General features: G+C 38.8%; 1 protein-coding gene across 1 annotated transcript in view; it reads right to left on the reverse strand.

The window, feature by feature from the left end:
• Positions 1 to 2,680: 2,680 nt before the first annotated feature.
• Positions 2,681 to 25,487, reverse strand: part of LOC120514611 — a 37,857-nt gene continuing 15,050 nt past the window's right edge. The window contains exons 3-4 of the mRNA XM_039735091.1: positions 7,130 to 7,278; positions 2,681 to 3,459 (exon numbers count right to left, since the gene is read on the reverse strand). Coding sequence (XP_039591025.1) covers positions 2,950 to 3,459; positions 7,130 to 7,258 — 639 coding nt within the window. The 5' untranslated portion in view covers positions 7,259 to 7,278 and the 3' untranslated portion in view covers positions 2,681 to 2,949. The remainder of the gene's footprint in view (positions 3,460 to 7,129; positions 7,279 to 25,487) is intronic.

Below are 25,487 nucleotides of genomic sequence, written 5' to 3' on the forward strand. Positions count from 1 at the left end.
ACATATCTAAATTAAATATTTGGAGGAATAGGACTGTAAGAGTTTCTGAGGGAAGTTGACATAGCCAAAGTCGAGAAGCCAATTAACAGATTAATTTGAAATTCACCTCTTTCAAAGACCATCATTTGCTTGATTTAATGAGTACAGAAGAATTTGTCTCCCAAATTCTATATTGATTTGAATTTTGTGACATGTAGGACGCATCTTGCACCCTAAACCCCAGGCATAACTACACTCTGGACAAGTCCCTGGTCCAGAGACCTTTTATTTTAAAGTAATTCTACACAAACAGGTTTTTTTTTCTTCCATAACAGCACAAAAACAATTCTTTCTCTTCCCCACCATCAAGCAAGCTTTGTCCTCCTCCTCTGCCAACTCAGACAGGCCTAAAGAGGCTACTTTTATACCAGATGTGGATGTACAGTACATCCAGTGCCAAAGCATTAAACTCAGGAATCTCTTCAGGGTCAGACAGAATGTCTATAAAACAGTGCAGTCCTGTCTCAGCAGCACACTCTAGTGGCAACAACAGGGCTACCCTCCAGAACTATGACTCCCATCCAAACCAGAGCCCTACCAAAGGAACACCATCACCTAGCATACTGGGAGAACACCAGGTCTTGGGAGGCATTCTCCCTTTGTCCGCATTTGGGAGGCTGGGAACAGCACCCATCTCTCATGGGATTCCCATCCATCCATGTCGGCCTAACACAGAGTCCTCCTGCCAGAACACTGTGCAGCAGGCTCCCTGCTTAGGACACCCATCCATTTTTGTTATTCATTCGATATGATGATGGATCCCTGAGTCCTTCCATGTCTTACTTCTACTATAATAGATGGACAGTGATTAAAAGCAATGCTTTGGTAAGACAGAGAAACACTTTACATCACAAAGTGGCTCCACACCCACATACTGTATGAAATACCCTCCCCACCCACCTCCTGCTCCACCAAGGTGCACCAACCAACATAGGACCTACATTGCAATTCTCTTACTCTTAGTTTCTCTGTTCTACAGTTCTGGCTACACTGCTTGATGCTATCACCTCTCAGCCACACTCTAGGGACCGGACATAGGGGCTCTTTAGTGCTGTGAAAGACAATAACCAGTTCCTTGGTTTTGCTGATGTTAAGATGCAGACAATTCTCTTTGTACCAAGAAAAAAAGTTCTCAGCCTAATTCCCATACTCTGTCTCATCCACTTTATCAATACACCTCATAAGTGCAGAATCATCTGAAAATGTCTGCAAGTGACATGACCTGGTGTTATATTTACAGTCTGAGGTGTGTGGAGTATCAGTGACACAGTCCTTGAATCTCACAAACTGTGGTCTGCCCAACAGATAGTCCAAAATCCAGGACACCAGAGGCTTATTCGCCTGCATATCTCTGAGTTTACCCCTTATCAAGATAGCTGGATGGTACTGAAGCTGGTGGAGAATTCAAAAAAGAGAATCCTCACAGTGCTGCCAGCTTTGTCCAGGTTATAATAAGTCTTGTGGAGCAGACAGTTGATTGCACTCTCTACTCCAGTCTTTGTCCGATAGGCATACTACATTGCATCTAGGTGGTCTACCACAAGGGGACTCATATAATCCAGCACTAGTTTCTCAAAGGTCTTCATATGTGAGACGTACAGTAAGTGCCACTGTTCTATAGTCATTAGGTGAAGAGGTGCCAGCCTTCTTTGGAGCATGAACAATGCCTGATATTTTCAATGCAGGACATAGGGACAGACTGATCAGGTAACAGAGGATGCAAAAAAGTTGATCAGCATAGGCCATGACAACCCGAGGAGTGACTCTATCTGGTACCACAGCTTTTCCTGTGTGTAGCTTCCTCAGTTGTCTCCTTACATGGTCTTTACTTATGGACAGCCCATACTAATTGTCAGAGCTAAGAACTAAGGTCATCTTTAAGCAAATGTTTTTTATCTGGCCACACACTCATTACTAGAATGTATCCTCTTCTACAGTCTCTGTCTGGGCACCCTAAAGGTTAAGAGATTTTTTTTTCCTCTTCTTACTGTTGTCCTCCCAGTCTCATTTTGTACCAAACAGTAATTCCAAAAGTAAGAGCTATTAGTTTTATTTTGTAAACGTATCCACAGAATTGTCAAGAAAAGAAATCTAATGTGGCTTTCTCCACTGTGAAAATGAATACATATACCTGTATATGGTGTATTTACCAAAGGATATGCAAGAAGCCAACTGCAGTGTTTGAAAGTTTTGAACTTTAAAAGGTCAAAGCTCAAGCTTCAAATTAAACTCAAAATTGATACAAACCTTTCTTTCTTAAGTCCTAAAAGGCATATGCCACATTTGTAAATTTTCTTAGCAGTGCTTTGGCTGTTTTGAGTTTGAAAAGCTCGAAGCTGAAAAGATGGAATTGACTCAAAACATAATGAGAGTTCTTAAATCTGTTGAGTGATGGTTTCAACAAAATTTCATAACAATCAATCTATTCATTCTTGAGTAACAATGTCCACAAATATTTTCCCACAGACACACAAACACATGGATATATATCTTTCTAAAAATGCTCTAAGCACGTTTTAGGGTAATCAAAGCATATTTTTCCATTGAAAACTAGACGTCAGTCATTTTCCATGAAAGCAACCATTCTTCCATATATGAAATATGCAGAGTGTAAAAACACACACACATTGGTGACACCAACTTGTTTGCCATGTTTGATTTATTTGAAATATTTCATTTAGGAAGTGACATAAGTAAAGTACACAATCTGTGAAAGCAAAAGATTATCCAGAAAGCAGACAATAAAAGAAACTGAAAATCCCATATTATGGTATGCACTGATGTCAGCTTTGTACAGAAGGCCAAATGAGTATTTATGAGTCCCTTGGCTGCTTACTAAAAGCAGACACCAATCCACCCAAAATATTGGATCGTTTTAGTGTCAGTGCTGCTGTGCCAACACATCTGCTTCTAGAGTTCGATAATTAACTTGCCCTCATCATCACTGCTACTTGTATCTAAGTCCATCATGGTGGTTGTGGTATTTCTGGTAGATGGTTGAAGATCATTCCTTGAAGAATTGACTTCCTCACTCTGAAGGACTGTGCCACTAGGGCCATCTGCTGATATAGTCTCATTACTACTGCTCAATGGCAATGCCATGCTACCCTGCACCACTTTTTCTGAATGCTTGCTTCTTAAAGAGTTAGGGGCATCATGAGAGTCTCTGTGTATTTTGTTGAAAACCTGGTCAGCCCATCTAGTCGTTTTAAATACATTAGCACATTTTGAGCTTGAGATGGCACTTCCCTCCAGTGATGTTCCAGGCAAATGCTCACAGGACACTCTAGTTAGCACAGATTGTTCACAGGTTGGACTTCCAGTAAGTGATGAGTCAATTGCAGGGTTCTTAGAGTCAAGAGATGAGGAAGTATCCTTCTTTTTCCAGCTGACAAGTTGCAGTTCTTTTGAGTTGATCTCCTGTAGTAAAGAAAAAAAAACATAGTAAGCAAAACGTATGCTTGTGCAATCCACAGTGGTCTAACATTACATCTAGGGTCTGCTCCAGCTTTTTATCCAGTTCTGTTGGCATTGGTCCTGGCCCTCCATTGCTCTATAAAAGGAAATTGGGTTTGTAAAATGAGTGAATGTGTTAATAATGACTTTTGGTGTTTAACAAATAAACGTTAAACCAAACTATCAAAGACACAGTCCAGGATATTTAGCTGTTTATTTGTTCAGTATATAAAAAGTCACTTTTTTATGGATTGAAATAGTTATGCCTTAGAGAGAGTCTGCATCTGTTAGTGTCATTCAAGCCAAGAGAGCAGAGCACCAGTAACAGCGATGGAGTGGTTCAGTATAGGTTAGATACACTTATCCTCCATCATGGGAGTTCAGCCCATGGAAAAAATGACTAGTCTTTATTCTTCATTTTATAAAATCGTCAGTGCCACATTGTATGCTTTTGCTGAGAGCTACAGAAAGAAAGAGGACTTTATAATTGCTCATTATTCCGTTTATTTTTTGTGATTTCTCTGAATTGCCAAGTATTCTTTTTCATGAGAACGAGCAGAGCAAGCATTTTGGCCTGTGTTGAGGCCTTGTGAAATAGTGGGTCCACGGTCTGTTTTTCATTTCTGCTGCTGAAACATTTGTCATTTATTTAAGACTGGATTGTGCTGCACTTCTGTATAATTTGTGAATGGGGGTCCACACATCAGGCCTTCAGTCTTTCGGCATTTGCTTGCTCATATGCATTTCTGGCTGTTTTTATTAGTTGATTATAATATACATCTTTAAGACAGTTGGAGACATTGGGGTCATTAGGTCTTTCAACATCAGACATTGTCACACAAGCAACCCAGACAGGACTGATTAGATCCGACCACTGTCCAAGCAGCATGACCAGTCTATGGTTTGCTCCTCCTCACTCTGATCAGCTAAATCTTCAGGTTTTTGGACTGCCCATATAGTCGCTCCACCCTTGGAAAGATGGCCATAAACTCTTTAATTGGGCCTCAAATTGGAACTTTAACTGTACAAAGTGATGGTCCTCAGACTTATTGGAAGACCTAGCTACTTGCAGAGGTAGGTAGTTGATGATCTGTTTCTCAGATATTTCAATAGTGAGATATTGCACACAAGGAGGAGGTACAGAATCCATGGAAACATTGAACTTGCCTGGTAGCCCAGAACTACTAACTGATTGTGACAATTACTCTAGCACATGACTAGTGTTGTGGAGAGATATAATGTTCCTCAGTATAAAGCTGAAGGCCTTAGACCAGCTTCAATGAACTGGTAGGAATGGAAACACCTCCAAGAACATCAAAGCTTTTAGACTGCTTTCTCTCACTCTTTAGCACCAGAGACTTGGTTAGTTTGATTGCAATATATACACAGGTGATGAACTTTACTAGCACCCTGGAGGATCAATCCACACCTTGGAACTGATATAGTTGGTAGTTTGTTCAGAGGTTCAGAGGTCCTCTGTACTCCACTCCTGCTGACTTGAGAGGATCACTAAAATAGTACACCCAGAACTGATTGAATTCTACATCCCATGCCAGTTAGAAGTAATGGACACAGTGATGGCTTTAAGCCTGAAAATCATAATAGTCCCTGGTCACTGATATTACCTTGAACATGATGAATGCCTAGTGGTACCTCTGCCAGCATGTCAGGTGGAGCCATAGCCATTAGATAAATGTACAAATGTGGTATCCACCTGTCTAGGTGTCCAATGAGCTTCTTCCGGCAGCACTTCCCAGTGTGGCGGAAGTACTGCCAAACAGGGCTCAGCAAATGTCCAGGTGCCCTCTGGAGATGTCCACGGGCCCCAGCAAGGTTGAGCTTTTATGCTTCAAACCTATGACCCTACTGCAATCCAGAGGGGACTGCCCTCTAGAGTTCCAGGGGAGATAGTGTCCAAAATAAGCTCTCTCCCCTGGTCCTTCCGATATCAAGGCGTCCCGGCCAGGTAAGGGCCCTGGCAGTCCGCCACAATACATAGATAGATAGATAGATAGATAGATAGATAGATAGATAGATAGATAGATAGACACACACACACTACATTCTGAACACTCACCAGAATGAGTAAAATGGAAGAAAATGAAAATATAAAACTTCTAACTTGGCTTTTGCAGTCACAATGAGGCATTATGCGGATTTATTGCTTTTGGTATAAAGGAACCTGAGTAGCATTTCTTGACACTTCTGCTGAATAATTCATTGGTTGAAAGTCTTCAGTGTCAGTGTGTCAGAGAGAAGATGTGCAGAATTGTTCATAATGGCACTCAGTTTTGTTGTTATTCTCTTCTTCTCTACAACATCCAGGAGGTCCACAGTGTGTCTCATAACTGAGCTTACTCTTTTATTTAGCTTGTTGATTCGGTGGGACTCTCTTGAAGTGATGTTACCAGCCCAGCACACCACTGCATAGAAGATTGCACTGGCCATCACAGAGTTATAGAAAACGTGAAAGATGCCACTACCCACATAAATGGAATGCAGTCTCCTAAGGAAAAAATATCAGCTCTGCCCTTTCTTATAACTCCTCTTTGTTACGAGATGAGTCCAAGGTGTCATTAATGTGAACCCCCAAGTACTTGTAAGAGTGCACCACCTCTATATTTACTCCTTGAATAGTAACCAGACATAGAGGGACTTTGGTGCTGTGAAAGTCAATAACTAGTTCTTTGATTTTGCTGTTGTTAAGATGCAGAAAACTCTCTTTGCACCAAGAAACAAAGTTCTCCACCTGAGTTCTATATTCTGTCTCATCCCCTTTATCAATACAAGAAGTAAGTGCAGAATCTTCTGAGATTTTCTGTGTTATAGTATTTATTGTCTGAGGTGCACAGAGTGAAGAGAAAATGAGACAGGCCTGTTCCTTGTGGTGCTCCAGTGTTGCTTACATCCATATCGGAAACACAGTCCTTGAGTCTCACAAACTGAAGTCTGCCTAACAGATAGTCCATTATCCAGGATACCACAGGCTCATCCACCTGTGCATCTCTGAATTTACCCCTTAACAGGGATGGCTGGATGGTGCTAAAGGTGCTGGAGAAATAAAAAAAAAACATAATTCTCACAGTGCTGCCAGCTTTGTCCAGATGAGAATAAGCCTTGTGGGTCAGGCAAACAATTTTATCCTCCACTCCAATCTTTGTCCAACAGGCAACATGCTGTAGCTTTAGGTGGTCTACCACAGGAGGACTAAACAATTTAATACTTTAGTAAAAACACATGTATTTGGAACATTGTGAGCATGTAATTGGATGGTGTGACATGTGGATTATTAGATGTGAGTAATGTCAGATTTTTTCATGGACTTTTGATTTTGTTTACTGTCATCCAGCATTAGTCACCATATACCCCTTTTATATCAGAAACTTTGTAATCTCCATTTTGCATAAAAACATAAGATTGCATTTTTTTGGCCATCACCACAAATTACATGGGGTAGCATGCATATAACAAATATGGGTATTCTATTTAAGAAATTAAATTACAGTCTTGAGTAATACACAGGACCCTCATTCATTAAGAAAAGGCAGGACTTCTCAAGAAAAGAAATGAAACGGAACCATAGCACAACAGTTACATCAGCCAGTACTTGGCCTTCCAATGAAATTCTCCTCACCTCAGAAATGGAGACAAGGTCCACAGCTGTAGGGGAGTGCGGTGTGCTTGACTTTGTCTCTAAGATTTCCTCGTGGGTCGTTCCTTCCTTTGATGAGCTAGTACAGTACTCACAATTGCAGTTTAGCATGTGTGATGTTTCTTTGATACCTGAAAAACAAGAGTCATGTTAGTTTATTCTCTAATATTGACTAGGGCTTGAGCCCAAGTGCACAGTTTATAACAAAACCAAATAATAATAAAGAACGAAAGAGTGCACCTGTAGAATGGCCTTCTGAACTGTGTGATTCTTTCAAACTCAAAACATTTTCAAAATCTCCGAAAACATTTAGAATGGACTTATAACAGTTCAAATATTAATGAGTCACAGTTACAAAAAAACTAAAAACCTGTTCAAATTCAGTTTTCGTAACACAACAGAAAATATCACACAAAAGTATTTCATTACATTTTTGCAACTGAAAAAGACAAAAAATAAATTTAACTAAACTTTCTAGTTTAATTTAAAAAAACAAACAGAAAACAGCTAATTCCCTAAGTATTCCCTCCTGGTGCAATCAGTTGTTTGATTTTTCCTTTTTGACACCAATTTTTTGTAAGATTTGTATGCCTTTAATACAGTGTAGAAATGTGTTTTCTTTCAATATGAAAATACCGAGCAGCTTTCCCATCTAAATAATTATAAACAGGTGTAGTCTACTGTGGTGGGGAGCCTGGTACTGCAAAAAGATGCCAGTTAGTATAAAAACTGCAAACGGGGGCACAGAGGGTGGTTCCCAATCATATAGAGAGTGGGGCAAACAGGAGTGGAGCACTCACACCGTCAAAGATAAACTAGAAAAACATCACCTGCTTTTGAGGATTTATATATCTAACTTGACAGTATCCATCTTTACTCCACCTTATTGTTTCTTCTCAGATCTTGTATTTTAAAAAGGTAAAGTATACCTACATAATTATTTAAGTCTTGCAAATTTCCCCATGGGATCAAAAAAGTATGATGCCACATAAAGATACTTGAAGAACACAGCGCTTCACCCTCACAACATCTTCAAGTGCTGGCTCAATGTTGTGCATCCTTTGTTGGCCCAATTGTGACACCACTTTTAAGGTGCCCAGGATATCAGATTTTTCATCGGAAACTTCTTCTATATTTATTGACCATCTTAACATGTAGCAGTGATGAACATATGTTTTATGGCAGATGTCAAAAATGTTTTTTTAATGGATATAAACAAAAAATGGAGAATAAAATCTACTGGAGCAGTAAACCTTATTAATTCATTTCAGGATCAGGAACTAATATCAAGGAATAAACAAAATTGAATTTCAACTTTGTCACTACAGGAATTATTATTAATTATGCTCCATGTAACAACTTTAGTTTTATGCTCTTGTGACCATCAAAGGGAAACCCAGGTTGATTTCTCTCTCTCTCTCTTTCAACAGCCTACTTAAGAAAATGTCCAGCTCATCTTTAAAGTACCCATGGATATTGAGCTCTTGGATTTCTGTCCTAGCTGAGCCTCTGCTAGCCATGTACAACTATTGCTATACTAAAGGATGTAAAACAAACCAACTAAAATTAAAAGCTCAGTCAAGTGATTCCATCTTGATGTTCAAATTAAGTAAACCTGCAGATAGATAGATAGATAGATAGATAGATAGATAGATAGATAGATAGATAGATAGATAGATAGATAGATAGATAGATAGAAGTAAAGGTGAAGTAAACAAGTACTTCCTTGCCTCAGTCCTAAGTGCACTTCACTTTAATAGCCATTGGTGTCAAACACATGATTCACCATTAAGTTGAAAGAATTTGGCTGCATCTGCTTATCAGCGCCTTTGTGGATTTTAAATACCTGGGTTAGGTCTCCAAACAGTCTGCTCTGCTCAATACTAAATAGATCTATATATAGGCAAAAAAAAAAAGTATAAGGGTATTTCCATGCTAAAAAGGAAAGTTGGTTAAACAACATTCCAGCTGTACAGTCTTCATCAGATGTATCGATATTTTAACCATGTAACCCTCAGAAGGCCTTGTACATCGTTTTTTACCAGATACTGAAACAAGACCTGGGGCAGACCCCAGACACCCTGGTTTTGACTGCCTAAGAATTTATATAATAAAATGCTAAAGTCTGTGTGTGTGTGTGCATGTGTGTGTGTGAAGTCAAGAATCATCCTTGAAAGGCTGCCACTGTAACACAGAACACACATTCACAAACACCCACACAAGTTCTGGATAACCTAAAATGAACATCTTTGGGGTGTTAGAAGAAGCCCATATAGATGAGTGCACGTCTCCATTGGTCTCACTTCATCCTGAACAATGTGTCAGTAGGTTTAGGTATGTATGTTTGTATGGTTATAGGAGTAACAAGACTGGGTTACTCACTTTGCTAACTTCAGTTTTGGTGCAGCACCAGCATGCAGTGTGTTCTCCTTCTTGAATAAAAAAATCACAATATGAGGATATCAAAAGTTAACTATTGAGATGACTGTACAAAGTTGTGTCATGTGGGAGTAATGAAGAATAAACATATATTGATGGCAATCAACTGTAAGGGTCATGCTAACAAAGACAGAACTGCTTTTTCCCTTGGTCTTCGTTTCTCTCAAACTCTAGTCTGTCAACATGATTTCAGGTGTCCTGTGCCTAGGAGAACTTCCTTCAAAAATATTTTCTTCAAGTTCATTTGAATCTACAGAGGGTTTACTGTGTCACATTTCTTCTTTTAATAAAAGTTTCACAAGGCTAACTCAGTTATTTTCTAGGCTTTCAAACACCTTTAACTGATTTGTACTCCCATACCGTTCACACTTTCTGAAAAAGTCCACCTGCTGTTCAGATGATAATCTGTGTTTTTATCAGTTTGAACAAAGTGATCTTGGAGAACAGATAGAAATAACAGTTGCAAGGACTTCTTTCCCCCATGGCTTTGAGGTTAGGCTATAAAAACTGAGAGGTGTAACTCAACTCTCAGTCTCAATTGACACCAACTGCCATTCCCACTCATCTCTGAGTTTTAGTCCTGGGTGATTTCCTGTTTATGTACACATTTCCCTTTGGTTTTTAATTTAGCAGTAAGATTTGCCAGTTCCTTGCTGAGGTGCTGTCCTTATGAAAATACTGTCATCCCACCATTCAGGAAGCAATGGTGCCTTTGGGAATATGTGATCTAAGCTAATCTCCCCTCACCTCTTCTACTACAGGGGCACCTTTGACCTTTGCGTGATTTGTCATGGTGCCTGCTGTCAGTGAACCCTGACCTGTGGCCTGATTCACCTCTATCGACTGTCATCAAGTGGAGGTAATGCTCATTCGGATGCCTGGCCTCCTCAGGTCAATCCCGGCTCTTTCCAAAACCCCATTATTTAGGTTCCACTTGGAAGGCTGATTACATTGCAGGCTTTGTTGATTTAAAATGGCCATGTATCATCTGATCTCAAATGTCTTTCAAGCGTCTTGGCAGTGATTTTTTTACTCATTTTTGCCCTTAAAAAAGTGGAAAGAAAAATGAACTGAAATCATGTACAGTCTGCCTTGGTTGATGCTGAAGCTGATTGGGCTGGCAGTCAGTATTAGATAGGGGTGATTCATGAAAACTGGAACATTTCTTAGCAAACCCTGGGTGGGAGTGCAACCTGCTGCAGTTTCTTTGTGGGTGTACCACCTCTTAGCACTTTAGGTGGCCTGCTTCTTGCAGAGATCTTGTTGTTGGGCTGAAAATGGAACTGCAAAAGTTTGCAACAACTATAACACCACTATAGCATCATCTATATATAGTTACCCATCACCACAACTAATTTAAATACAAATAATGTGACACAGCGTGTTATTATTGTTTCACTTTGTGAGCACTTGCCTATAAAACCGATTCACCCCTTGTAAGTTTTCACATTTTACTCTGCTACAGTATTGAATCATAGCTGATTTAATTTGACTCTATTGAGATCAATCAAAAGAAAGATGTGGTATAAAATGTAGTCTAAATTAATTAGAAATATAAAACACAAAAGATTGCATATGAATTAACCCCATTTTATATTACACACTGAAATTATCACTGGTGCTTCCGATTAACTTTAGAAGTCACATAATTAGTTAAACGAAGACCACCACTCTGTAGACATGGGAGTCAACTGATTGCAGTATAAATGCACCTTATCTGAAGGTCCAGCTTGTGGTGAGTCACTATGTCGGCCTAACCTACACAAAGAAGACAAAACAACACTCTAAGCAACTCCATGAAACCCACAAGTCAGGGGATGGGGATAAAGTCACTGAATATTCATTGGATTCCAGTTAAATCAGTCATTAAGAAATGGAACGTGAATGCCACTTGTCAATCTGCCTATATCAGGCCTTTCAATTAAAAGAAACAAGTAGACTAGTGACGGAGACCACCAAAAGACCTCTGAGAAATGTGAAGGAGTTCCAAGCTAGACACTGTGCAGACAGCAACTGTTGACCGAGCACTTCACCAGTCACAGCTTTATGGGGAGAATGGCAAAGAGAAAGCATCTATAAAAAAGCAAAATGCACATAACATCTCAGTTAGAATTTTCCAGAAGGTGCAATGAAGACTATGAAGTCAGCTGGAAGAGAGTTCTATAGTGTTATGAGACCAAAATTTACTTTTTTGGCCTTCAGACTTGTTTGAATGCTAAATATGATCGAAAACACACCATCCCCACAGTGAAGCATGGTAGTGGCAGTATCACACTATGGGGATGTTTCTCTCCAGCAGGCTCTGAAAAGGCAATGCAGTAAAATACAGTAAACCTTGGAAGAAAACCTGATGCAGTGTGCATGAAATCTGCACTTTGGGTGAAGATATTTGTCTAGGAAGACAACAAACATAAAGCCAACGGCAGGGTCAGAGTTCAGATCTCAGTCCAATTGAAAATGTCTGTCTGGCCTTGAAAATGGATGATCACTCGTTATCCTCGTGCAACTTGACAGAGCTTCAGCATTTTTGCAGAGAAGAATGGGGATGTGCAAAACTGATAGAGACCTGTGTGCACAGAACCAAGACTGTCATGGCTGCCAAAGGTGCATCTACTAAATACTGACTTGAAGGTGGTGAATTGTTATGTAATTGATTGTTTTGTTTTATATTTGTAATTGATTTGGACCACTTTGCAGAGAGTTGTGTTTGCTTTGACATTAAAGAGTCTTTTTCTGTTAATCAATTGCCAAAAAAATACTAAATCCACTATGTTTGCACAATAATAAAATGTGGAAACTTCCACATGTGAATACTTTTTATAAGCACTTTATTCTGAATATCCTAAAATGAGCAGGTTCTTCATGGTGATGCATACAACTTACTGTACAGTGCAGTTTAGATGTAAAGCTACTTACTTGGAAAATCAAAGACCAAAAGTGAAACAGCATGCTTCCGTGTTCCCACCTGGGTTATGCACTGTATATACTTGTGATGTAGAGCTGTAAGGTAAGATACACACACTGGACACTTGTTGGCCTTCCTTCTAAGCATTCTTCTTACCTGCTCTCTTTATTCAGCTTTACATTTAGCTGTCAATATATTTAACAACACATACTCATGCTGGACCTTGACAACCCTTCTTGGGCATTTGCAGGGTAGACAGAAATTGACAGAAACCCACAATGGACACAGGTAAGCACACTAACTCCACACAAGAGACATCTCACATCCTTCCGACCTTTACTCAGATTTAGGTTAGTTAAACCATACAACATGTCACTCATGAAGTGTTCTCTAATGCTTGTGCATGTTGTCTCAACAACAGCAACATCTAATTCTACCTAAATCCCCTTAATCCTTTAAAAATATCAATTTAATATATTAAATGCATCTTCGAATTCCCTGAGGTTTTCTGTTTCAATGCTTTTGCAGTCTAGATCTAGGGACCACTGACGAAATGGCACGAAATCTAATGATGAACACAAAGTGGAGGAAAGAAGAACACATTAAAGAAGAAAATGTTATTCTTCCTTTGGAAATGTGACAGGCAGTGGAATATCAAACTGAGCAGAGTGGCTAATAGATCAGGCTAACATCTTATGAAACCCTAGAAAGTGACTTAGAGTAGAGCTGACCAATACCTCTTTAACTATTAATCTCCATGAGGCCTTGTTGCACGCAACCAACTCTTTTACCTCCACTATGGCCTTTACCCTTCCAGCTCCATTCAACCAGTCCTACAAAACAGTTGTAAAGGCATCCATTGTAGTGTGTGATGTGGCATGGATATTCCTGTGCTGGTTTAGATTTCATTCTTCAGCAGTGCTACACACACCCGATGCTCTGTAGGTCACAGAAGTTCCTCAAAACTCTACTGGTAGAGCAATAGTGGTGGAGTGACAGCATTTCCCATAATGATTTACAGCTCAGTATTAAATCACTGGGTAGCCCTACAATTTCTGAAATAAATTAGAGGTAATTTATGAAAGGTGTGCAGACGATTCATAGTCTTTAGTGCCGTGGCATAATGCAATATTAGCATTGAGGGGAAAAAGGAGCTATGGGTTTAATAGGCACCACAAAAATAAAGGATCCCGTAAACATAGATCCAAACCATGAAAGATGGTAAATATAATACCTACAATATTGCTAGAACATTGGCCTGCAAATCCAAGGTGGTGATACCAACGCTCTATAATGGGCTACAGGGAAAATTCTTTGGACAGTTTTCAGCAGTTCTCATGAACATAGTATAGGAAAAGCATTGATGATTTGCACTGGTCAAAAAAGAATGACATGTGAAAATAAATTCAAAGGAAAGAGAGAGTCTGACTCCCAACAAAAGAGACAGCGAGACAGAGAAAAGCATTGAACTAGCTCAGTTCTTAAAAGGCTGGCAGCTGGCAGGACAGATATCCCACCCGAAATAAGTGGGACCCAGCTGTTTCAGAAAGGCAGCAGACAGTCTGGGAAGTACTTTGGAAAATGTGGTCTTTATGGGCTACTCAATAAAGCAAAAACACAAGCATCTACTTGAGGTAGATTTAACTTGGTGACCCTCTACGTACAAATGGTTCTTCCTGACCAAATAAAAATTAGTAGGCCTTGGTCCAGAAGTGCTTAAGTGGTAGGGTTTAATGGCCTCCCTTGCTAGTGGCTTACTAAGTTTAAAGCCAGGGGAAGAGTCTGGGGCAAAGGCTCACTGTTGAGAAAAAGGGAAGACATGGTCTATAAAGACAACGAGGTGCTTGGTAGTTTGGAAAGTGAGGAGGTTAAAACATATGATAGACAGGGTACAAAGCCTGTGGGATGTTCTAATGGAGCATGAGGTTTAATGGTTTGCTGCTTGTGTCCTTCCTGTGATTATCTTTCCTTCTGGATATACGGTATGTTTTAGTTTATTTGCATTATTCTAGATTTTAAGGAAAGGTATGCTTTCATTTAAACACTTTATTTCTAACAGAACTGTTAATACAAAAAAGAAAATGGAAGTCAGTGAAATTATTATTTAATAATATATAATATTATGAAGCCACTTTAGGATCATGGACAGCAAGGAACTATTCCAACAACTTCAGGCTCAAGGCAGGAATCATCTCTGGATAGGACACCAGTTGATCACAGGGCCAATCCACACAAACACTCCAGGATGGGGTCAATTTGCAATTACCAAGTAACCTAACAAACATTTTTGAGGATTTGGGAGGAACATCCATACAGACATAAGAAGAACAAATCTCATTTGGATGACGACCAGACATAGAATCTAAACTCAGAACACTGGATCAGTGAGGCAGCAGCCACTGTACCACTGTAATAGGTAATAGCAGGTAATAAAGTTGATCAGTTTCCAGAAATATACGGTGAATAATTAGACTTTAATTTTAATTACAAACTCACTTTATTATCACTATTGATGAGTGAACCCTGTGGAGTTTGCTGCGACGTGAGTTCGACAAAATGATAGAAAAGTTTAGGAAGTTCACCAAACTCCACAAAATGCATTGAAGACAAAGGGGAAGAAAGAACCAAACTAGTTTTGAGTGGATTATAATGGAGCCGTGGTGCTTTAAGTGTCTCTGAGGACTAGGGAAGCATCTGCCAACTAAACTATGTCCAAAAATATGATCTGAGCTGTGAGGCAGCAGTGCTAACCACTGTACCACAATACCTCAAACCACAAAAAACACACAAAGAATGATAACCACAAAGTTCAATAAACAGCCACAAACTAGCCAGAAATAAAAACACATATATATTATTACATTTGCAGAGTTCCAATCTTTGAGTACACATTGGCCATGCCAAGAAGCAGCGGCATGGGATTGGCTCATTCCATTGTTTGAAGTTGCGGCTGCAGGGATAGCTTAACATCTTTTTTGTTTCACATCTACCTCTACAGACACTTTGCACATTCTTCCATCAAGAAGAGAGAAATGCCTGGCAAACAGTAATACATCTTTCATTGTTATTATTTTTTCACAGTGTCTCATTCTGATTCGAGGAGAAGGAGGACTACATTAAGACTTGTTTTGATTCATAAGGGCACACCATGGCTAATAATGTATGCAAATTAGTCATGTGGTGTCCGCTGCCAGCATACAAGGATCAATGTTATATATCCGGTGGCAGTACTCATAATATTCTCATTATGATCAGGTAATGTAACCCTCACATGAAAATACTGTTTTGTTTTTTTTTTAAATGCATGTGGGAAGCAGTCTTACAATAAGCATGCATGGAACTTCTGTGCATGGCTGCTAAACAGCTCTGTGAAGTCACACTGGTCTCAAAAAGCATCACAGCTTGCTTGAAAAAAAAAGCGTGCAGTATGGTGAATTTCCTGGAAAATATTTGGTGAACAAGGTCACCAGCAAGCATAGCATATTCGCTGCAAAAAATGCTTTGGTAAATTGTGCTTATCAGTATGAATCATCACTTAGCACCATGTTAGTGAATTCATTGCTAAATGCATAAAGCATCATGAATGTTGTGTGTTTGGGTGCACATATTTATTTATTTATTTATTTATTTTTTTGTTTTCCTCAATCCTTTACTTTTAATTTATTTTTCTCTGGTTTTGTGTTTTTATTTTCCCCAGGTTGTGCTCTTAGTCCATTTTGTGAATTCTGTTTCAATTTCTTAGACCTTCATTTGCTATTTCAGGATTTCACTTTTTGAATTGTTCTTTTCTTTATTCTCCGCTCTACCCTGTTCATTCAATTTTGTTCTACTCTTAGTTTGTTCATTATTCTTGTTTATGGTTATTTCATTTTAATTTTTTTTTTTTTTGCCTTTTCCTTTTTTTAAACCCATTGTCTTTTCTTTGGTTCTTTTATTGCTTTTTTTCTTTTTCAGTTAAAGTGTTCTGATACCATTAAGATGATAACAGGGAAATAAAATAATGTCTCAAGGACCAAAATAAAAAGAGATAATAAACCATAATCAAATGAGCCAACACCAAAACTAAAGGATGAATAAATGCCAAGTACACAAAGCCAGATGTGCAAAGCAGAAGGCAAAGACAAAAAACATGCAAAAAATCTCAATTCCATGAAAGATTTTTAACAGTAGCTACCACACAAAAGTTTGGTTTTAGGAATCTAGCAAACTGCATGCAATCAATAGTATGCCACCATCTTAAATAGGTAATAACCCCGACATTACACTGAAGACAACCTCCACGAGCATTTTAGCAGTAGCCCAAGCAGCCATAAACAATATGGACACGGCCGTGAAAATAAAACACGTAAAATGGGGGCATCAGTGAAATACTAATAAAAAATAAGACCAATGTTTGCCAAAGTGAATGAAAAGCATAATGTAAATAACATGCTTAAACTCTCAACAAATCAAAACCCTGAAATATTAATTAGTTTATTGGTTAGTTTGTCATTGGTTGGTTTATGATTAATTCATTTTTGATTAAGTTTACAGAAAATTAATTAATTAAAAGTATTGGTGCCTTTTTGAATTTTGAGGTTTTTTTTTTTTGTTTTTAGGATTCCTGTTTGGGAATTAACCTTATAATGCAATGCTGAAAACACACAATGAAATACTATTTAATTGCACCCATATGTCATTCTCAACAATTTTAGATAATTATAAATAAATTAAAATGGGAATGCTTCAATGTATACTTTTGTAATATGTAACTAGAACTACTATTTTAAGAGAAGGCACAGTTGATGTGACTTAATTTTATTGTGTGTTCTGCCACCTGTTGTGTTACAATCAGTCTTTTTTCCTGACTTGTATTTATTCACTGTTTTATTTTGAATTATTATTTTTCTTATTTTTTATGCAATTTCTGCTATGTTTGTGTATGTTTTAATGTTTATGTACTGAGTCCTTAAATTTGTGTCCATTCTCTGAGTTCTGTGAGCGGAAGCCTAAGAGGCATGGCTACCCTGACATCAGTGCTGCTGGGACTGTCCTCTAGCTCTCTAATGAGTCAGAGAGAGTTTGCGAGAAGCCTTGTGATCTTCTCTGTTTTGTGATTTATTTGCTCATGTCCTAGGATTCTGCTTCTGAATTTTGCATTGGGACTTGTTAGGTTTTTATTTCATTTTAGGAAGACCTTTTCATTTTCATTTACTTATTTGGCTGACACCTTTATCCAAGGTGACTTGCAACATTCATGATCCTCTGGTTACATTTCTTTTGGCTTTCCAATTGGGGCACAGGCAGGTCAACTGAGTTGCTCATGTTCACACAGTGTCATTTGAACCTTCAGCCTCAGGGTTTGAAGTCCAAAGCCTTAACCACTACACCACACTGCCAGTTTGTCTTATTTTTGCTTTTTTTTTCTGTGTTCTCCATTTTTGTACTTCTTCAGTTATTGTCAAATAATTTCTTTTGATTTTTTAAAGCCAGCTCCCCATTTCAGACCTGTGTAGGTCACAGCCTGCTGGTTGCACTTGGGGACTGATTGACTCCAGAAGTGTCTCTTCTGGACAGGCCAGTGGATGGATGATTTGTGGCTCTTTTTGGAGGTTTTTCACCTCTTTGTTCATTTCTCCATTTTACAACACCTGTGAAGGTGATAGTGAATTTATAGCAAGAGATGAGAAAATAACACTTAGTCAAAAATAAGTTGAAGATTTGTAACCAGAGAGACAGAAAAAGCAAAATGCCAAGCCAAAATTCAGAGAAAGGAAACAAAGTAGGAGATCCCTAACCAGACCTTCAATAAACAACAAGAAACAAGCACAGGATTGGGTGAACCCAAATTCTTAGATGATATGTCCTAGCACAAAGACAGCTTAATTATAGTTGTATTAACATTAAATTAACGGAGGTACAATCAGCTATTACACCAATATGCTATCAAAGCAGAAACACTGGTAGACAATGAACAGATTAACTAGACATCTTTCTTAAAATATTATTACCAGCAGAAAGGTAATCTAAAAAACAAAAAAAAGTGCTGCAAAAACACAAACATCACCTCCCTATGGCATTTCTGAACAGGTGAGGCTATAATGGTGCTAACCTTCATGCTTTGGTTGCTCAATAACGTTAAGGTTGCTCTAAGACAGCGTTTCTCAACCTTTAAGTATTTGTGGCCCGAGTTTCATAACAGTTTTAATCGCGCCCCCCAAAAAACGTTTTTTTGAAAGGAGCCTACTAATACCAATTTGTTCCTTTTTTAATTAATGCTTACAGTGGTGTGAAAAACTATTTCCCCCCTTCCTGATTTCTTATTCTTTTGCATGTTTGTCACACAAAATGTTTCTGATCATCAAACACATTTAACCATTAGTCAAATATAACACAAGTAAACACAAAATGCAGTTTTTAAATGATGGTTTTTATTATTTAGGGAGAAAAAAAAATCCAAACCTACATGGCCCTGTGTGAATAAGTAATTGCCCCCTTGTTAAAAACTAACCTAACTGTGGTGTATCACACCTGAGTTCAATTTCCGTAGCCACCCCCAGGCCTGATTACTGCCACACCTGTTTCAATCAAGAAATCACTTAAATAGGAGCTGCCTGACACAGAGAAGTAGACCAAAAGCACCTCAAAAGCTAGACATCATGCCAAGATCCAAAGAAATTCAGGAACAAATGAGAACAGAAGTAATTGAGATCTATCAGTCTGGTAAAGCCATTTCTAAAGCTTTGGGATTCCAGCGAACCACAGTGAGAGCCAGTATCCACAAATGGCAAAAACATGGAACAGTGGTGAACCTTCCTAGGAATGGCCGGACGACCAAAATTACCCCAAGAGCGCAGAGACGACTCATCCGAGAGGTCACAAAAGACCCCAGGACAACGTCTAAAGAACTGCAGGCCTCACTTGCCTCAATTAAGGTCAGTGTTCACGACTCCACCATAAGAAAGAGACTGGGCAAAAACGGCCTGCATGGCAGATTTCCAAGACGCAAACCACTGTTAAGCAAAAAAACATTAGGGCTCGTCTCAATTTTGCTAAGAAACATCTCAATGATTGCCAAGACTTTTGGGAAAATACCTTGTGGACTGATGAGACAAAAGTTGAACTTTTTGAAGGCAAATGTCCCGTTACATCTGGCGTAAAAGGAACACAGCATTTCAGAAAAAGAACATCATACCAACAGTAAAATATGGTGGTGGTAGTGTGATGGTCTGGGGTTGTTTTGCTGCTTCAGGACCTGGAAGGCTTGCTGTGATAGATGGAACCATGAATTCTACTGTCTACCAAAAAATCCTGAAGGAGAATGTCTGGCCATCTGTTCGTCAACTCAAGCTGAAGCGATCTTGGGTGCTGCAACAGGACAATGACCCAAAATACACCAGCAAATCCACCTCTGAATGGCTGAAGAAAAACAAAATGAAGACTTTGGAGTGGCCTAGTCAAAGTCCTGACCTGAATCCAATTGAGATGCTATGGCATGACCTTAAAAAGGCGGTTCATGCTAGAAAACCCTCAAATAAAGCTGAATTACAACAATTCTGCAAAGATGAGTGGGCCAAAATTCCTCCAGAGCGCTGTAAAAGACTCATTGCAAGTTATCGCAAACACTTGATTGCAGTTATTGCTGCTAAGGGTGGCCTAACCAGTTATTAGGTTCAGGGGGCAATTACTTTTTTACATAGGGCCATGTAGGTTTGGATTTTTTTTTCTCCCTCTTGTTTTTTTTTTCTTTTTGTTACTTCATGCCCCCCTAGGGGGGCCCGCCCCACAGTTTGAGAACCACTGCTCTAAGACTCTTACCATTGTCATTCCTCTCACTGGCAATCAGTTTCAGTCATCCATCCTGGATACACCAATTTCCTCTGAAAAACCTCTTCTAATGTACCAATTATTTTATATGATGTTATATCTTATATCTGACTTGAAATTGTCAGAAATTGTTTAATTGTGTGAATGTTAAGACATTTAACTCCTTAAATCAGGGCTGTTTTAACATGTGGGCACAACAGGGACTAGCCAGGGGCCCCAGGAGCATAAAGGCCCATAATGTTTTTGATGCCTATGTATGTCTCTGCTTTGCTATCAAAACAGGGTCTGCAGTGCACTTCATTGTCTGGGGGCCTATGTTGTTGTTAAGATGGCCCTGCTTTAAATGCCATAAATAATTCACAATATCAGTATTCTGCCACAGATATGAAGAACTACAAGAGATTTCAAGACTTTGCAGGAATGTTCTGTTAAATTTAAAACAAAACTAAATTAATTAATTAAAAATGAAAAGAGCTGAATCTATACATATCTCCGTACTTTAAAAACCTGTTCATCAGTGTGGTGGTCTTAGGTTAATGTTGTATAATGCTAGTGATTAAATTTTAGTTTCTGTTTCTATGTGATTTGCTCTTAAGCTACGATAGATAGATAGATAGATAGATAGATAGATAGATAGATAGATAGATAGATAGATAGATAGATAGATAGATAGATAGATAGATAGATAGATAGATAGATACTTTATTACTTTATGTGTATAACATACAATAGCATGTGAAATAAATTTTAAACCAATAAATAATCACACACTTTACAAATATGGACCCCCTTGATTGTCTATATCTGAAAACATTGCTGCATAAAAATATTTAACATCACCACAGAAGCAGTAAACAGCACATTTTTCACTTTTCTTTGTATGCTTGTTTTTACTAGACAATAGGAACATCTGGGACGAGATAATATTGAGTATAAAAAGTATGATTCCTTTTTGGAAGTATTCCAATTAAATATATTGTAAGAAGCACCAAGATGGAAAGACTGAGACACGCAGTGAATAGGAGTTAAGCCCAATAACGGGCGTGTTTATCCCACAACAAATAATTTACAACAGTCTGCTAGCAGCATGAAATTGTGCTATTAAAGCCATTTAAGACGTCCCATAAAAATGACAGTCACTTCATTAAGCAGGCTATTCCACTCTCGCAGTATTCACAATCACCGTCCAGTGTCCCGTGCTGTGTCCCTTTTCCTTTCTCCCCATTATCATCTGCAAAGTTGTATTTATAATGCCCTTGGATTCTCCCCCTGCATTCTCCAGACTTCTTTGATTTAAAAGGTGTGATGAGAAAGTTCCAGAGGTTACTAGAATGCAGAGCCCAGCACACCTGTTAACACCCTGCCGTCAATCACCTGTGCGGCCCCCACCCGTCCCTAGGGTGACAATGCTGGCTACTACAATATTTTAAGAAAAGGCTTTCTATATGAATTTGTAAAGTGCCTCTGTGCCTGCCGGGTTAACTAAGACATTTGGTCCATATGTACCCAGCACACTACTAACGGAGATGAGACCATATGACATTGTAACTTTTAACCATAGTATTACACATAAAAAGTTTTATTTAGGCATAGATATTTGCCAAAGACATTTAATGTATTTATTATTATTTTGGGACTTTTAGATATATGAAAGAATGATGTGTGCTAAAGATTATTCCATTTAAGTTTATGCTGGTTGGTGTAAAATGATTTCCTTCTTGACTTTGTTATGCAAAAGCTCCCACCTTATTGATTATTGCTTTGTTATATTCTCCAGTCTTGTTAAGGTGAACTGATTGATGCGCATGGTAGACTGTGTCAGGCTTCTTTGGAGACGTTAGTAATGGTGATCTCGACTATTTTTTACTTACAGAGTATTTCCCTGACAGTATAATACTAAAGTCATTGACTGCACAGCCTGCAGTCAAACTTGCTTACACGTTTTGTTGTGCTCTTCGTCTCTTGAGGGCAACTTCAGCCTTTGTCTAAGTAATGTGAGAATTAAGAATGTATGAGAATTAATAGTGAAGACTGCCTTGGGTGTCTGCTGTGTACTGTGTCATGCATGCATGAATGAAGAGCATTCTCAGAACTTGAATAACTTTTGTAATTCCACACCAAACAGAGATGGGGCGCTGTTATTCACATCTTCTCGTTTTTTGTCCACAGACTAGAGGATCCAAGACAAGAGGATCCATAATAAAATGTCCACTTCTGGGAAAGGTTTCATCCCTTCCGGTCTCACCATATTTAAAAGCTAACTTCACAATGGTTGAACAGTCTTGTATAATAGGTTTTGTGCCTGGAAAGACATCTTATTTTTGCTTGTCACTATTTGCTTGTTTTTTTTTCTTTTGGGGTTCACTGACTGGTGCCTCAAACCTTTATCTTTTCATTACATTTGTCTTTTACAAGACAATTTTTCAGAATGCCCAGGGATGGATTGGATCATTAGCTTACCTGAGGGCTGAATATTTATTTTCTGTAAGAACTGTGAGGCGTATGGAATTTATTTTCTAAAAGATCAAGATGACATTATTGTTTACTATTTTCAATGACACTAAGTCTTCAGCCAGTGGCATATTTATAACCTACTGACAAAAAAGAGATCGAGACATGGCCAAGACTATCTAGTAGTGCACACGCCATGCCCATACAATACATATCTTTAATACAGCTGATAGAGACAAGCCTTGAAAAGAAAGTAGCAGAAGTATTGTGATTAGGCTGCCAGCTCATATATAACTGAAAATTAGATGTCTCAGCACTTTGCTTCCATTGTGTAACCTCAAATATTTAATTGATTTTCATCAAGAGCTTACTGGGCATGCTCAGGTAGCTCTTGTGCTGGCCTGACATTTGCCTTTAGTGCAATTTTTAGAGACACTTTTATCTTTGCTGCAGTAATTAGATCACTTTCTGGTGTGTGTTACAAGGGGAAGTTAGGAAACCTTCTGTAGGTCCTGCAGCTGTGAAATGGCAGTGCTAATCAGCATACAGTGTAGAATTATAAATGTACAAAACAAACAAAGGTTCAGCTTCCTTCTAACTATGAAACCACATAGTGTACCAGTCTAACAGAATAGTTTACTGCCCTCCTTTATCTTAGTGCCATACAGTTACAGTATCTCCTTCAGAGCTTTCCCTTTAACCTTCTCATCTTCTGACTAAATACCACAACCTCTTGTCAGCCTACTAAGCACTCCATTCTATTACACAAATATAAATATATGAAAATAATGGCATGATTTGACTATGCAGGATAGGAACAAATATCCATACATTTCTTTCAAGTGGAATTGACTAAATTTACTGTAGTAAATTCAGAAAGCTACAGCAAGAATCCTTACCTGGACCAAGAAATATGAGCATAAAACTCCTATTCACATGTCTCTAATCTGACTTTCATTTCATTTTAATGTAAGGTGATTTTAAACTCTTCTTTCATTTAAAGTTTTAAATGATTTAGAGCACTCCTGAATTAACAAAACTTATTAATGCATTAATTACAACGCATAAATTATATTCTGAAAATTTAGATAAAAAACTACTATGGGAGGACAAAATTTTTGCTGTAGTGTCAACTTGTACATTTTTGAGATATGAGAGGAAAAATGGAGAATCTGGAGAAAACCTCTTGAAATATACAAGGAACAATCACCATGGGATTTCCACCTTTTTGGTCTGCTAAAAATCATCTGGGTGGTCGTCAATGCAAGATAGATGACGACGTGAAGAAAGAAGTGCACTAGTGGTTGTGATGTTATATATATATATTAGGAGGCTTTGCTCCCTGATCGCTTCACTTGCCAACCATCCCAGCCTGCGCTACACACCAGCCACTTTGTGTCTGCCGCTTGTATATGTGGATTTCACTTTCACCAAACAATAAATCTTTAAATTCTTGTGGATATGCCTCTTCACTGGGAAGAAACACCACTTTTCCCTGATGGCAACACGAATTAGACGATCTACAAGTCTCCAACTTAAAGTGTAAATCTGAACAATATATTCAATCTGTTTTCGCTGTTCCGTTATTTCACAGAGTAATAATTTCCATTTGTTTGCACTAATGCGATCTTTACTATCATTTTTTTGAGACTTTCGAATTCTACTGCTTTCATAATCTGTAACTTTCTCTGCATGTGTATCGTGCCAACGTTTTTAAACCTCTTTACGACGTTCAACTTTTTCTTTTATTTCCAGCCCCAGGCATGGTTAAGTTTTTTGGCACAAAGTCTCGTTCTGCAGGACATGAAAGTATTTCACTGAAAAAGTCACGTGTTGTCCCAGGATTTTTTTATTGTTTTATATATTTACAGTCAACCCTTGACATACAACTGGCCTGACATGCGAACAACTTGATTTACGACCAACATTTTTGTTTTGATTTACGACCAACATCTTGCGTTACGACCCGAATGCGGTCACGTGTATCCGCTTGTGCGATTGTAAACAAACAGCCAAGAGCGTTCGTAAGCGTCAGTCGGAGCCCAGATACATGTGCTTGTGGACATAATTTTGGTCAGTGCAGTGATTTATCTACAGTATATATATAATTCTCTAAGACCATGGCAAGCAAGACTCATAATTGCTAAGGAAGGAATAGAAGGTAACGAAGGTAAAGAAAGCGATTGTTAAGGGATGTTCGCTAGCTGGCTGGCGTGGCACATGAAGATGTCATCAGGCTGAGTCAGCACAGGCTTGCTTTGGAGTGTATTATTACAGCAGTTCACAACACGACCAGCTGTGAACTGAGTGCTCGACTACTGTCATTATTAACTTGAGAAACAGTGATCACAATCGAAACGAAGAAGGAAATTGTGCGGAAATATGAGAGTGGCGTTCGTGATCGATCTTGTTAATATGTACAGCATGTCGAAATCCACCATCTCGACAATTTTACAAAGAAAAGATTTGCATAAGGAGGCTCCTTCTAAACAATAACAATAAACAATTGTATGGGGGCTCCGTGGCCTACGCCAGGGGGAGCTGCATAGAGCTCCATGGCTTAACAAGCCCATCTGCGGGAACGCAGCCACACCCAGAGGTGCAGCCAGAAATAGGTCAACGAGCACCTGCAGCACTTCCGGGTGGGCTATAAGAGGAGCCTGCAGCCACTAGTCAGGACGCCAGAGTCGGGAGGAGGTGGATGAAGCTGCCCTGAGAGGAGTGAAGGAGAAGAGTGTG

Source organism: Polypterus senegalus, chromosome 14, assembly GCF_016835505.1.
Source record: "Polypterus senegalus isolate Bchr_013 chromosome 14, ASM1683550v1, whole genome shotgun sequence".
In the NCBI taxonomy this organism is placed as follows: domain Eukaryota; kingdom Metazoa; phylum Chordata; class Cladistia; order Polypteriformes; family Polypteridae; genus Polypterus; species Polypterus senegalus.